Raw genomic sequence first — 16,164 nt, 5'->3', positions numbered from 1 at the left:
TAAGAGGAGGGAACGGGTTTTCGAGTTTCTTGCTCTGGCCACCGTGGCCGATGAGAACGGCCACGACGATCACGACGACGATCTTGCTGGATAATGATGATGATGGCTCGCTTCAACGGGCCCTGGCGCTCCTCGCCGAGCCGAAGCTGCGTCTATCGCGAGCCTTGATACCCACTAGTCTAGCCAATTACCACCTGCAGCCAGAGATAGATTATGGCTCCCATTACGTCTGGCTATATTTAACGCCGGCTATATTCGTGTCCCTATACCCTGGCCGTGACCAGTAGTCGCCGGTTGTACGTAGATCTCGGCTACCTGCCCGCCTGGATCCTTCGCTCTTGAAATCTCCCGTGCGTCGCTCCGCGAAGAGTCGCCGGCGTATTTATACACCCAAAGGAACGAGTCAGGTCAACGTATCCACCCAGTCGAAGGAGCGCTCTGGATCGCGACCGTAGCCCGGCGAGGCGGGCGAAACGGAAACCGTTGGCGCCGTGGTAACGGTGAAAATCAATGGGAAACGGTGAGAGATCGCGGCGCGGAATGAAATCGGCTAGGTGAAACAAAGTCGAGTCCCATCGAGGAAGCCAGAGACAGTCCCAGTGATTATCTTATCAAATGGCACAGTATCGGTACCAGCCGGCGGACTATAATTACCGCGGGTTATTTCTATACCGTCTCGCGGAGAGGTGGAGATTGGCTCGCGAAGGAGAGAAAAAGAAGCGACGCGGACGACGAGTACAGGTAGCCAGAAGAAGCCTGTTGTAACGTCCACTCGCTTCGGCTCCGGGAATAGATGGTAAACTACATGGCGCGGGTCCGGTCGGCTCGCGCGCCGAGCAAAACGAGGGCTAAGGCACCAGGGAAAAGGAAAAGGATGAGGGACTGGCGCCGGCGCTCCGCGTTTCTAAGCGGCCTCCGCTCGGCTCCTTGAAAATTACCCGGACGCACGTGAAAATTGCCTGGCGGCGCGACTCGATTTACACCGACGACCCAGCTCTCGGCATTCTTTCCAGCCGCGACGTAATTACCGGATCGCGATTCCTCTCGAAATTGGGTGCGCCCCGGCTAATTCCAGCAACATCGGAAATCTCTCCCGTGCCCGTTACCGCCGTCACGGCATTCGCGGAATCGCGTGCGCCTCTCCCGCTGAATTAATAGTCATTACGCTCGCCCCGGCGCGGCGCACGCTTTCGTTTATCGCCGGTAGCGTAATGTTCTAAAATTAAATCCTCCGGCGATTAACATTTCGCGCGGATAATTAACATACACCAGCGCTTTTCGACGGTCGACTTGGCGGAGCCACTGGAGCACGGCACGGCTAATGATCACCACCGATTTTTCTCAACCGTATTTCTCCTTTCCTGCGCGACCGATGCGAGATTCCGTGTCAGCGGCGATTTGCATCCGCGTCTTTCGCGAGGTTCCGCGAAAGTCAACGACCATAACGGTTACATCGCGATGCGACGTAAATAGAATCGTTTGCGATTTAAGCGTCCTGAAATTCGCCGCGGCCGATGCTTTCGCGGAGGTTTACGGCTCGGGATGCGTGCTCGTTGCACTCCTGGCTGCAGTCGAACGCGGGTGAGTTCGGCGCGAAGTCCATCGGCAAACATCTCCGAAAGCCGTAAATAGAATGGGCATGAAGTTTGCCTGGTTTTGCGCATAGATTAGTATGCCGCTAGGGAAACAGACTCGGCTGGTGTTCCGCCTCGGTACTTTTTGCTCCCGAACTCACCGCTGAGTACATCCACGTCAAAGTCGCCCGCTCTTCGCAACAACATTAACATATCGTCAAGAGAGGGAAGAAGAAAAAAAAGCGGATAGAAGATTGTAGGTATTTTCAAGAATACTAGCAGCGAATCAGGCGTCCGAGTGTCCTCAGCCTTCTTTCTGCCTCAAGATCACGGAAACGTACAGTGTTTTATTTACACGGTCGTAAATACAGGCTTAATCCGTCATTAGGACGTGGCATTAAAATGGCAATCGCGTCTAGGTGCTATCGACCGGGCGACATTCGATACAGCGCATTTACGACTTCCTTTGCCGCTGGAAAAACCGTCGACGCGGTTTTTTTCTTCTTCTCATTATCCCGGGGAACACGGTGCATTCTCGCTGCATGAATTATTGATCGGGATCTCACGCGACCATCTGCGATTTTATCGTCGGGACAGGTTCGCTTCCAGAGTAGCCGTGGAACGGATTCGGATCGTCGTCGCGGGTTTCTTTGGCCGCGCGGCGACCGGGCCCGTTTCTTTCGCGACGTCCGCCTGCGTGACGCCGACGATGTTCACGTGCCCGCGGAGATAATTCCGCGGAGGGATCGCTTCTTGCGACGGCTATCGTCACTTATTTCCCGGCCAAGGGAGCCGACCGGGCGGCTCATGTTCATGGAAGATTCGCGGAATTCGCGGCTGAAAAATGCGTGGCTATTTCTAGTCGACAAGCGCATCCTCGCCGACGCCGATTCACAAAAACATCCGGATTCGTGTCTTTCTTTTGTATCGCGGGGAACGGCTTCTTCTGCTCGGCTACCGGTACCGTAAGAATAATCGTGAAAGGATCCATGAGCAGGCCTCTCGTGAGTCGCATTGAATTTTCTTGCGAAATCTTCAATGGCTATCAGATTTTACGGGCTTTAAATTAAAACCTGCTTTGCTGGCTGATATATGGTATAGCAGGCGGAATGGGAAGAATGTTCATCTCTGTAATTTTAATAATTCCTAATGTCGCAGTCCTGTGACGAATTTCCATCAGAGAGCAGTGTCCTTTTTAATCGAAGCCTACTTTAATTTATGTTATAAACAATATTCTAGGAGTCGATTTGGCGTTTATAGTTACTTCGCAGACCGATTACGTAGTTAGATATTGAATATTCGAATTTGAAAATGCCGCCCTATTTGCTTGTGCATAGTGCATACTTGGTAGAGGCAATGTAATAAGGGCGGTATTCTCAGTCGCTACTTATTCTTAAGCAAATGCCTGAGCATGCGGCATCCTCTATTAACCTAGTAGCTCGTAAAGGATGCCGCATGCTTAAGCATTTGCTTAAGAATAAGTAGCGACTGAGAATACCGCCCTAAGAGCCTGGCCACGAGCCACTGTGCGCCATGTTTGGGCTAAATCCTACGAGAGAGAAAGAAATATACACCATTTCACTCTTCACAACTCTTACGTTTATGGTGCTACTTTACTTCTGTTTACTTCACGTAAATAGGTATATACATAGGTATATCAAGAAATAGAATAGTATACAATTAGAATAGTATGACAAAAAGCATTTTTTATTAACTTTCAAACATATATTTTTTTAAAAATGTATTACAATTAAGATTGGTATAATGGACAGATTTAAAAATCAGCGGGAATGGACCAAAAATGGCGGACCAATCAACAATGGCCTTCTCGTGGGCAGACTCGTATTATAGTGTCTCTAATAGCGAATTCGGAATCTCGCACTGACTCTGAGCTGGTGCCAGAAAATGACTTGAATTGGTTGATTCTTATAGAGCTATCTTCGTCTCTATCAGAAACAACCAATCCAACTCATATTCTGGCACAGAGTCAGTGCGAGATACCGAATTCGCTCTAATACTTGGGCACTGCGCGCGCCAACTGGTGGGCAATAAAACAATATGGCGCACGGAGTGCTATGATAACGTCGCGTGTTGAAATCGTTCCGCGTTTCAGCACGATTCTCGTAGTCTGTACGAGGACACTAACTTGCGTCTACCGCGATTCTCTTCCTATGCGTTCATATTCTCAAGAAAGCGTGTTCTTCTCGATGAATGGACACTTTGTTGGCATTATTTACGAGAATTGGCACCTGCGCATGGACTGGGATGCAGTACAGTATATCTGTCGTCAATTTTTATTCGTCTCAGAATGCCTTCGTAACACGATATCTACTTCAAAGGATTCATTTAATCGATTCAACCATCGACACCACGATTTTAGTTATAGCAGCTTAATATCTCGTATTCGTAATAACTCTTGTCGATAATAGCTGCTAATAATTTCACCGAAGCTTCTGGGCGAGCCCATCTTGTTTCGCGTAGGTCTTGGCAAAGCAGTCTCTTCTTGCGCGCTGTGACGCTCGGTTATCGCGATTCGTATCAAAATAAATAAACAGCAGTCAGAATTCTCCCCTACGTGCTGTTTGTCTTCCAACCGATACTCGTAGGAAAAGGCTACGAAAATCGTGACAGTGTCGTGAAAGTGTAGTGTGTGGAAAGTGTTCCTAGGCGATCGAATTTTGGATTACGCGATTTGCATAATGGATACTCAACACTCTCTACGACTAACCAGCTCACTCAATCAGCCTCGAACGAAATGCTGCAGGATACATGGGCAAAGGTAAGTTAGACGATCGAATTTGTAAAGGAGTTCCTTGAACTGGGGGGTTCCGAAACCTTTCTGCAAAATAATTGGAGAAAGGAATTCTCCATACGACATTCGCACTATTGTTGTCGCATTGTACCAGTGTTTCTAGGGGACGATTGGCACGCTCGTAAGTGCAAGAGAAGGCCACGCTCTTCAATTCAGTTCGAAAAATATCCGGCTCTACACAGATGGCACTTACACTTTTCAGGTGTTAGTGATCCTCTAGGGAGTGATCGGTATAACCGCAGCCATTTTGGAGCAAAACAGGAAATAACATAACCTAAACTATCTCTTTTTATCAGTATTTCTCTCTCTCTTTCTGTCAGTATTTCTGTCTCTTTCTGTCAGTATTTCTGTCTCTTTCTGTCAGTACTTCTGTCTCTTTCTTTCTTACAGTTTCTTTCTCTGTCTACTTCCGTTTTTACTGCAAATCGCGGCAACCACTCAGCGACGATACACGTTGTTCCGATCACTGCCTAGAGGATCACTATCAGGTGTTTGTCTCTCTCGCTGAGCTGGACTATCTTTATTACCGCCTTACAATTAGTATGATTTGATTGTCGTCTGTGTAGGGTTGTTACTCTTCGGAATGAATAAGAGTTTGCAATTACGGGCGTGCTATCCATCAGAGACATGATACCTTTATTGTAGCTATACATATTATTGACCGTTTCTGATGATTATTCGATCGGTAAGAAGGGCGTTTTCGTAACATTGCCAAAGAGTGATATATTCGTAAATGGTGCTTTGACCACAGACACGCTATAAGTATGTATTCACCGAGCGTTTCAAGGCTATGTACGGCGTGTGTCTCAATGTCGATTAAATAACGGTTTCGGGCGGTGCGAATAACACGCCTTTTATCATACAATGGACTCATACGAATCGCTTATTAACGGGCAATTGTAATTCCGCGGGGGACACCGAAAATCTTCCTATATATCTCAGTTTGGAAAGAATTCGCGCACATCTGTCGCTAAACTGTCCTTGTTACCATAAGAGGAGGTTAATCGCGTACGAACTGGCGTGTGTGTTAATTGGGCCTACGTCCTTGAAGTGGCAACAATTGGCAAGGAAGCGCGACGAGGGTTACGAATCGAAATTGTGTTTTGCGTTGAAAATAGCGATGGAACCGAGCACATCGCGAGTAGGTAACACCGAAACCTTATCACTGGGCCCATCACTGATCGACGCAGTGTCTCAATGAACGTGCGTATAACGAACTCAGTATACACTTGAATACTGTAGATGTAGTCAAAAAAAAATTTCAACACTATAAATAGTGAAATAACGTCTTTTCACTGTTGGCATTTTTTAAAATAAAATTTTCAATGAAATATTACAAATACTACAAATGTTTTTAACCCTTTCGCTGTGTATTTAAATTTTCGGACGATTCCTGAAAAGTGTCAATTTTACACCAATAAATTTTTTTTTAATTTTCCGTTTTTCATTTTTCTCGGAGACCATTGCTAAGTATCACAGTGCAACAGAATACATTTTTTAATGCGTGTACTATAGTCGAAATCCGCAGCGAACGGGAATGTAGCGGGGTTCGACTGTAGTCGAACAGCGAAAGGGTTAAGCTACGAATAAAAATTCAGAGTAAGATCACCCAAAAAGCTGAAATAAATCTTGATAAATAAAGGGCGCAATTTGGCAAGTTCGCTCAGGGCGCAAAAAAGGCTCGCGCCGGTTCTAACAGTAATGTTTCTTATTTTCCACAAGATTGTTTACGTATTCCGACAAAAAGCATTTGCACTTTCTTCCCCGTTCGGTTGCTCAAATATCTCGGAGAAGTAATAAACGAGAGTGGATGGTGGCGATGATATTTTTTGCGCGAATGAAAAGAGAAATGATTGAAGTGAATGTAAACTCACTGACCAACGTCTACGATGTGCTGAAGCGTCGGAAATCGTCTTTTAACGCGTAACGAAATCCTCTGCAGAGTGATGACATACGCGAGCACAGCGTACCTCACGATGTTTCTCCTCATCAGTCTGCCTCTCTCGTCCTGCAACGTGAAAACATTTCAGGATTATAACTCTAATAATCGCACTACGACTTGCCTTGAGCGCGCTCGCCTGCTGCTCGCGGACAATTGCTCGCGCGCTCCACGAGCGTACGTGTCGAAACAATTTCTTAATAAGAGTAAACCGGAGGATAGGATGATAATTTAACGTGCGCTTCCATAAATCATCAGAATGCACCTTCTGTTATACACTTCACGTATGCCAAGATACTATAACAAGCTTTACCTTCATTAGATTGGTATCTTCCTTGAATTAGGAGTGTTTGATACGATCTTCTTCTGCTAGATACTTGATTACTTAAGCACTTGAATACACCAACGTGTGCAGTCTATCAGAAACAACTTAACAATCTTCAGCTTAATCTTCTTCAATTTCATTGCATTCGTTCCTTATTTCTTGCGTCATACTTCATTCCTCGTACCATCTCCTGAGATGGTGACTTTCAAAGATCATCGTGCAAACTAGAGGAGAGAGACCCGACCGTCTTCAATCTTTAAATCGTGAAATTATACCTCGATAATTAAATTACACTAAACTTAAGGGGTAATGCCACTGTACTGTAGAGGCCGGAAAGGCAGCCTGATTTTGAGAATTTTTTATGCGAGTATAGTGAATAGAATATAAAATTTGTTCGGAAGCCTTTATTGCACACAGCTTGAAGTATGATCTTGATTTTTTAAAAATTTTTTTTAAACAAAATGGCGGCACAACATTTCAACAAAAGAAGCTACATCGGAAAAAACAGTGTTCCGCGGCCGGAAAGATTTCTACTTCAATTTTTGACCTAGAACAGAAAACGGAAATTGTTTTACTTCTATATAAGATTGTCTCGAGAAGTCCACGAGGAAAATAAAAAATACTGTCTTTTGTAAGAATGGTGATTGAACAAAACATGGAACTGCGACAACCTCGAAATTGTTGAAACGGTTTGTTCAATCACTCACCATTCTTACAAAAGACAGTATTTTTTCTTTTCCTTGTGGACTTCTCGAGACAATCTTATATAGAAGTGAAAAAAATTTCCGTTTCCTGTTCTAGGTCAAAAATTGAAGTAGAAATCTTTCCGGCCGCGGAACACTGTTTTCCAGATGAAGCTTCTTTTGTTGACCTGTGGCGCCGCCATTTTGTATTAAAAAAATTACAAAATAATTTTGATCATACTTCGAGATGTGTACAATAACGGCCACCGGACAGATTTTGTATTCCATTCACTATACTCGCATAAAAAATTCTCAAAATCAGGCTGCCTTTCCGGCCTCTACAGTAGCATTACCCCTTAAATCTAAATTGTCTTCGTCTCGGTAGAACATCCTCATAATCAGTTCCGTATCCGTGAAAGTTGCAGCTGTTTATCACCAAACGTTACCCGTCGATAAACCAAGCATTTCCTTCGATTCCAGTTCGACTACATCTCCCAACCCGCCAGTCAGGTGTATCGAACGCAAATAACGGAATATTCATAAGCAAATATCCCGCAGATCGCTGCATAGCCGAACGCGATCGGTATCAGCGTGGCGCGTTTGCTTAAAAATTCGTTCCCGAGGCCGCAGGAATGCCGGACACGTTTCCCGTGTCTTGTACGCACTTTCCCCTCGTTCTTTTGGCCCGTGATCGCGAATCGTCGCCGGTTTCGTGACGTTCCCAGTATTAATCGCTGGAAAACCCGCGGCGGCGCCTGCCTCTTATTTTTCCATTCGTTCCTGGCCACCGACGCCGCGCATTTTGTAATCGGCCGGGAGCGTTTTGTAATCAGCCAGTAGTACGACCGCGAGCGATCGTGCTCCCCCCGACAGAATGTCAATTCGATCGGAAATCGTCGCCGATCGTCTCCCTCCAAACTGTACCAGAAATTTCCACGCGACCTCCGATTCGCCCACGTAAGATTTTCCAATGCAAACAGCGGCGATTTAGAACCCTTCGCCCGTTGCCTCGAGCCGATCGCCGTCTGGCAGTTTAATTGAACGACGCGTGTCCGAGGGGGGTCGTTACGTATGTGGAGCACGGCGGGCTTACAATTAGATGAAGCGTTTTGTGGATCGAGGCACGTCTCGCCCGCTCGATACAATGTATGCAACAGCCGAAGAAAGTTTGTCGAAACTAAAATTTTCGAGCGGCTAACGATATGTACTTACATACGCGGCGAGCGTTACGCGCGGGCCACGTGCCGATTCGGAGCGATCTGCCGCGAAAGAAGAAAGTCCGCGGGCGATTTCATTGAAAGCGGAGGAAAACGACGGGGCGGTAATTATCCTTGATTAATCGTCTCCACGCACCGTGCGCCGCGAACGTTTCAACATTGCTGTTCATTAATTCGCCGCGGTTTTCAATTACTCTTTCTTTCAGCTGCGCGTTAATTGCGAAACGTGAATGGCTCGCGTAAGTTACGGCTACGCCGATTAACTAAACCCGCGTTCTTACGATCGAAAAATTCACTTTTCACGGTAACGTTCTCATCGTCGCGTTCTCCTCTTCTGTTCGAAAACGCGAAGGGGAACGGGGTTAACTACGTGCTGGGAGGCTTTTTATCGGAGTAATTAGTTTCGCCTTCGCAGAGGTTCGTCGCATTCTTTGCCCGAGGCGACGCTACGCTATCAATCTCTCCGGGCGTGTAACAGTCGCGTAAGAATCTGTTTCAAAGGTTGCTCCGGCTGCAGGACTTGCAAATTCATTTTTTTACTTTCCACAGCAATCTGTGCGCTGTGTTTTCGTGAATACGCGGGCGTAATGGAGCGACTTGCAGCAAGTGGTTTAGGGTTTAGAGGAAAGGTGGAGCGCGACTTATTTGGCTTTCTCATTTAAAATTCTTACAAGGAGAGTGTGTTAGGTGTCCGCCTCCGATCATTTTGATTTTTGGATATGTTATAGAGGACCGAAAAATAAGAAATACGTGTTTTTTTATTTTTCCCCGTTTTCATATTTGGGGGGTGAGAACTGCGTTCAAAGTTAGGGTTGAAAAATCATTTTTGTGGAATATCTCGAGAACTATTAGAGATAGTGGAATAGTGTGAATGGACGAATTTTGTGTCTTTGAATGCGAAATATGACTGACTCACCAGATTTTCAAAAATCCACAAAAATGATTTTTCAACCCTAACTTTGAACGCAGTTTTCACCCCCCAAATATGAAAACGGGGAAAAATAAAAAAACACGTATTTTTTATTTTTCGGTCTTCTATAACATATCCAAAAATCAAAATGATCGGAGGCGGACAGCTAAAATACTCTCCTTGTTAGTGGTCTGGCTTAGGATACACATAGGCACTCTTGGTAGCGTCGATGGAAATTATAAACTTCTCTTTCTGTAGGAGCGAATTGAAAATTCACTTACGTCAATCTCAGTCCTCAGACGCGCACTCCAGCGAACGGTTATCGCCCGCAGTTAGGCATAGCGTGCGACGCTATTCTTTCCAATCAAAGCTACTCAGACATGTCACGTAACATCATTCATGCTTCGACTAATTACGGGCATTGTCTTAATCACTGCTCCGGTGACTTAACACCGTCTGCTTCCTAAACGAGTACATAATCATCAGCGATTCCAATATCTCAGTACAGAGACACGCTATTCGGTGATAAGACGTTAGGATTTTCTAGGCCTCCCCCTAGGCTCAGGGGTCGGCAGCAATGTAATTTGGGTAATTGCGGGAGAGATGCCGCACTGGGAGAGACGCCGCAACTTCGGTATTTCAGGGTTATCGGTAATAAAATACAACGCTGTCGATTTTATTTGCTTTAGGCTGTTCGTTTTGGTTAGATTAATAAGCGAAAACGTGTTTCTACTATTACTTTTAAAGATTTTCCTATTTTGCGAGGTAAGCCTACTGCACTTTGCCTCAGTAGTTATACGTCGAGTTTATTTTTGCTATTTTAGTAGTTAAATATTCATAGTTTTTCGTGATATAACTTTTGTAATACGTTAAAGGAAGTCTGTAGAATATTTCTCGACCAGAATAGGTCATATTCGACTTGGAAATACGAAAGTGCGACGTCTCTTCCGGGCATTTGGGACAGATGCCGCACTTTTATGCGCACTGTATCGGAAGGTACATATATCAGTCGACTAAACAATGCTTTTAATGTTAAAAATACAAAAAAAGTGTCTCAAAATATATACCGTGATATCTCAAGGCAAATTATTTATTTTTTAATGACAAATCTGATAATCCAAACATATTTGTGGGATTTTTTACTCTTTTTTCACATTTTACTTTTATTTTATGTGTAATGAATGTGGAAGGAAGAAGAAAAGACAGTTAAAATTAGAAAAGCAGAAGTAATATCTGCATCTATTTATTTTTTCATTTTTATTGTATTTTATAACTGTATAAATTAAAAAGATGTTTCATTTTACTTTGCTTTTACTATTATTTTAAATAAGAAGTTAAAATTAACAAGTTTAAATAGGAACTTAAACGTTTTTCGAAATGCGGCACCACTCCCGCACGTGCGGCGTCTCTCCTAAAAAATGTATATTTTAATTTCAATTTTTTAAGGGTGATAAATATTAAAATTTTGATTTTCTTTAAAGCTAGTAGTAGGACAAGATGTTCAACTAATAATATGTATCCTTGGAACAAATTATCATTGCAAAATTTAGACACGGTGACAATTTTGCGTAAGGTGCGGCAACTGTCCCACAATTGCCCTAATATGGCTCTTTGGGTCAGGGGATTGGAGCAGTCCAATTTTTCAATTGCTCCGCTTCGACATGAGAATCCAGCTCCGCTTCATGTTCCGTGTACCGTATGCATGCGGCAACGCTGGCGATCAATTTCGCAGTTTTTAGACAATACATTCAAATATAATATTTTTTCAATAATGACAAATTGAGAATTAGCATTTAAAAAAAAATCATTCATCTGCTTTCATAAAAATAAATAAAATTCAAATGATAAAACAATCTGTAACAGTAGAGCAATCCCAATTTCCCTCTGCTTTTGGTATTTAAATGTGGCTCTTTTGATACACGAAGGAATGGAAAAATTTGCAAAGTTTCCGCCACCTAATATGAATTAGTATTCTGTAAATTTGTAACCACACTAGCTTTGGCGTACCTACCGCACCGCATGCTTGTCGCGCACTTAGTTCATCTGCGCTGACTGCCTTTATCCCCACCAAAGAGTATATATTTTTGTTACTAAATTCCCATGTCTCTTCTAAAAGTAATGAACATGCATTTTACGACTCTTTGGCGCTTCGTAAGTCCCGAGTTGCCGAGCGCTGCCCTAGGCATTGGTTTCTGTAACGATCCTTCTCTTCCTCGGTTTCGTCCGTAGAAACGGCAAGCCTCCCTTGTTCCTCGGAATGCCGCGACTTAGCGTCGCGCGTGTAAAAATGCACGGCTTGGCAGCGTGGAAAGGATCGTCCTCACGGCGGAGGAGGTGGGAGTCGTCAGCCGAGCCATCCTTTTCGCCCCGGGGCCTGAATTCCAATTAGATTTCAATGAAAGGCTCAGCCCAGAAGCTCGTGCTGGCCACTCGTCCCTGCTCATTCACAAATCCGATACTTTGTATTACGTGACTCCATGACCGCGCCGTGTCTCTATCCACGTAGAGAACTACAGTCCCGTTCCGCGGCTGGCTGGGCCGGAGACCTTGTCCGTTGGCTGCGTGCAGAAATTCCGCTCGCAGCGATCCCGCGGACAGGCGGCCGCTGGCGTATTGTTCCCTCGCCCGTACGGCAAGTGCGCGACTTTCTCGCGTGATGCGAGAATCGGAAGCCTCGAATGCAAGTTACGTCGTCGGTTGTAACGCAGAACTGGCCGCGCGTGTAATTATTTCAACGGGGCGATCGCTGCTCACAGACGGAGCAGCTACTCGTCGCGGGTACCTAATCAGCTCGATGAAGAGCGAAAATGGAGGAACGCCAGGGCACGGCTCGGGGAGAACGCCGCCGCGAGGAAGCGACCGAGTCCTTCGAATTCAATTCCTTATTCCTGCATAATCCCCGAGATTGCAGGGTACTTTAAGCTGTGATTTTATGAAACACTTTATGTTTGCTTTAGTGTTTAATAAGCCGACTCTGCGGAATTTCGTAGTGCGGGAGCAACGAAGATGAATACACCGAGGTGTGCACCACGCGCAGGTTCGTCCTTCTTTCTCGCTACGATACACGTTGCACTTTCACTTCGACATTGTGTCATTGACCACGCGGCTGGAAGATCGCTCCCCGACGAAGTCGAAGTTCGAGACCGCCTGAGTTTCAAGCGTTTAAGCATTCCTGCTGAAGCATGCTGAGGCCGAGTCGATTTTCTTCTCTCCTTCATTCGACTGATTCAACTGTTCTACTATTTTTTTTTTATCTCTTTTTAAGGGTAGAAGGGTAAATTATAGAAGACACTCGCAGATACAGCGAAAGGGTTGCAGTCAGAGTTGGGCATAATTCGCATAAATTTTTATTCGAATAATTTCGAATAAGAATTTCGACCAAAATGAGGGTAAATATATGTAAAGAAAATATACTTCTTTAGTTTGAATTCTGTCGCGCCCCCCGCGTAAGTAGAGACCGACTTACGGGGGAGGGGGAAGTTTTTGGGAGTGAAGAAAAACACGTGAGATATAAAGAGAGCGAGCGTAAGAGAGTGAAATTGAATTAGTATAAAATTTGTAAAAAGGGACTGACAGATTAAAGAATAAACTTTAATTGTAGTTTCTTCTTTTTCGGGTAAGCGTTACTGTACCTAGCAAAACAGGGCATTAAAATAACGAAAATAAATGCTTTATTTTCAGAGCAACACAACATCGTTTATTTCAAGAGTCATTTCCCCTAAAACCCATAAAATAGATCTTATATATAATAAAAATTTATACGAATAATGCCGAACTCTGGTTGTGCAGTATAGTCCCACCGGTCTCACGCAGAAGTGAACTTTCGTTATCGGTTGGTGCGCCGTGATCAGAGAAAGTAACGATAATGGACGCCAATTTCTCGCTCAGCGTCGCGAGAACACGTGGCGGGAGGCACGAATCGCGCGGCCAAGGGTCGCGGGGCTCTATTCGTTCCCGCGACTATCCATTATCTCGGCGGAAAGAAGAGCAAGTGGATTTAACCGCTTGCCAATTATGGCAAGTATACGCGTGTTTTTTTTTTTGTTCGCCTCTGGGCGTGGCGTGACTCCGCGCTGCTGGCACCTACTTAGGTTAACGACACCGAAACGTGTCACGGCAATTCATTAGCGTAATGAGGCACACGCAGCCACGACGAACGACCGCGGCTATTCGAGCAAGGCTGCGCTTGCCGCCGTGGTCTTCGCGGGAGCTCGGGCTACGGGGAACCGGCGAGAACACTCCTACACATCTGGGCGAACGTCTCCGGGAGAAATTTCGAATGTCCACGCTCACGTTTCCAGAAAAAAATGTCGAATATCTCTACTCACGTTTCCAGGAATTGCGGCGCTGATAAACAGAGCTAAGTTGTCCGGCCAGGGCAACAGTTTGTACTGCTCCCACCATCGCTTCACCACCAGACTCACGTAGAACCCCAGCACGAACGACATGGGTATCGATTCGCTCGAGTTCCCGAAGTAGTATCTGATTTTCTCGAAGATCCTGCAACAGACAGACAAATGTTACGGTTCTCGTTGAACGTGGGCTTTGGTTTATGCGCGGTCTTTAATCAACTCTCCTCCCATCCCTTTCTCCCTTTCCCGATATGTAGCTTGGGAGGGCTGCTTCGATTTGGACCGCCTCGAAATGATTCAGCCGCGGAAGTGGATCGAACGCTCGCACGAATCGCGAGCGCTTAAATATTTGTATAGTTACAGGTGTGTATCGCGTGCGGTGGGATTCTTGTACCGCCTCGACTGCAAGTGGAGCAAGGTTGAGGTGATACTGTCACTCGGCCAGAACACTACCGGTCTTACGTACCGGTAACTACATATTAACGAATGGGAATTTCCAATAACACTTTGCATTTGCTCGCGAAAAATTCGTTAACAGTTTACCCAACTCCCCGTTTCTGGGTACTCGATGCTATTGTAAATACTGAAGTCATCGTTTGTTAAGGATGGCCAGAGGTTAGCTGCTAATATTCTAAGTAAGATTTCTTTACACTTTGTAGTCATCCTTTATAGTCGCCCCCATCGACAAAGTCGCAATGGCAGTCTGGCTACAATATACAGGATTTTATCGACGCTATATTTGGATAGCCGTGGTATTTTGAAAAAAATAATTCACCAGCTAGACACGGTGGTATCGCATTAAAAGGGCGAAATTTATCGCTTCGAAATTTTTAAAACGTACGATCGAAAGAGGCTTTTGCACCGTTCCCGTTCGGCGAATCCTTCATATCTTTGTTCGGCCTTGCTGGGCCCTAAGCCAGCCTCGAACCCTCGGCCCTACGGTTCTAAATTTAGAACAGGCGAATCGAAGAGGCTCAAAGGGGGGCGATCTTTTTTCATCCACGGGGCTAAGGCCCCCGATTCTTCATCCCTCCTTTTTTTATCCTGGCATAAATAACAGGTTACGCTTTTATGCGTTTTTTAATGCTGACCGCGGACCTGGCCCTAGCGCATTCCACGGTGCATTGTGCCGAGCCGCGCAACACACGGAACGAGAAACAATATTATTTACGATATCCGTGATTTAAGTTCGTATGATTCGAGTGGCTCCGTAAAATATTTTCCCTGAAGATACTCCTTCCTTAAGGACAGTGCGCGAATCCCTCTAGCTATTTGCAGTTCTCTATTACATCTTGAGTAATAGCATTGAGTGGTGTATAAATAAAAAAAATTAGAGAATCAATTCTTTTCAATTTTAATGAGTTAACGAGAAGAGTCTCTGGAAGCGTCCCTCGAATTCATAGACATCCTCAGTCATAATTATGTTAATTGACTTTTATTAGGTACTTCCCCTTAAGAGCTTCCTCGCTTCGCAAGCGACCTCCCGCGCTCGTAAAAGTGCTCGCACGAGTTGGGAACGAGGAAACAAATACTATCGTTAAAGAAGGGAAATTTCACGCAGCTGCGCGTGAAACGGATATCGAAACGGTAATAACACCGACGCTGACCGATGAAACGCAATCGCGACCGGAGCATTGGAGACACTTTGGCTTTGTTGCTCGACCAAGGTCGATGTGTCGCGGGTTTATCGACGGGCGTAAAATCTGCGGTTATGGCAGCTGGTACCCACGCATCGTACAATTCGTTGTTCACGAGATACGGTCCAAGGGAAAGACAGTCACATTGTTTCCATCGAGTTATCGGGATAGCGCTCGTTTTTCCGTCAGTTGAAAGTTCTTGCAAGGTTACGAGTTTTTTCATAAATAAAGATGGGAAAAATTTGTGGATGTAAAGAGGGCGATGTTTCACAAGAATTACCATTTTTTCCTTATTAGTATCCTTCTGCAACAGCATGCTAGTGAGGAGCATTTAGAACCCCTTTTTTGTAGGATTAAAACTTAAAACATGATTTTGGTACTTTTGTACACAGAATTCTACCAATCTTCAATCGGAATTTGGAAGGATTTCCATGGAATATTCCAGCTTTTATAATTAATCGGTACTTTGCGTATTTTGTTTTATGAAATTCTTGTGTGTTGATATGTCATAATTTGAAAGCAGTGGTCCCAGGGCCAGCGTCCTTATGCGAGAAAATTTTTTGCGTTCCCAATTTAGGGGCTCCAACATTTTGCATCTGTTTTTTATTTAATATATTTCGCCGTTACGGAGTACAAAAAATTACATTTACATTTTGTTTACGTGGGAATTGGATTCCTTTATTATTAACACGAGAACAACCAACGACTGACGTGT

At 44.8% G+C, this 16,164-nt stretch overlaps 2 protein-coding genes across 4 annotated transcripts in view; one reads left to right on the top strand and one right to left on the bottom strand.

Moving 5' to 3' along the window:
- The window catches only part of Best2 (bestrophin family protein), a 71,258-nt gene that overhangs the window by 21,759 nt on the left and 33,335 nt on the right, over positions 1-16,164 (bottom strand). For both annotated transcript variants that reach the window (XM_076822303.1, XM_076822313.1), the window contains 2 exons: positions 13,789-13,960; positions 6,265-6,394 (listed from right to left, as the gene is read on the bottom strand). In XM_076822303.1, coding sequence (XP_076678418.1) covers positions 6,265-6,394; positions 13,789-13,960 — 302 coding nt within the window. The remainder of the gene's footprint in view (positions 1-6,264; positions 6,395-13,788; positions 13,961-16,164) is intronic.
- The window catches only part of LOC143374323 (uncharacterized), a 339,083-nt gene continuing 326,566 nt past the window's right edge, over positions 3,648-16,164 (top strand). For both annotated transcript variants that reach the window (XM_076822391.1, XM_076822383.1), the window contains exon 1: positions 3,648-4,353. The gene's annotated coding sequence lies outside the window, so the exon portion shown is untranslated. The remainder of the gene's footprint in view (positions 4,354-16,164) is intronic.

This window comes from Andrena cerasifolii, chromosome 1 (assembly GCF_050908995.1).
Source record: "Andrena cerasifolii isolate SP2316 chromosome 1, iyAndCera1_principal, whole genome shotgun sequence".
In the NCBI taxonomy this organism is placed as follows: Eukaryota; Metazoa; Arthropoda; class Insecta; order Hymenoptera; family Andrenidae; genus Andrena; species Andrena cerasifolii.
The sequence above is the reverse complement of the archived record's forward strand: the minus strand, read 5'-3'. Positions and strand labels throughout refer to the sequence as shown.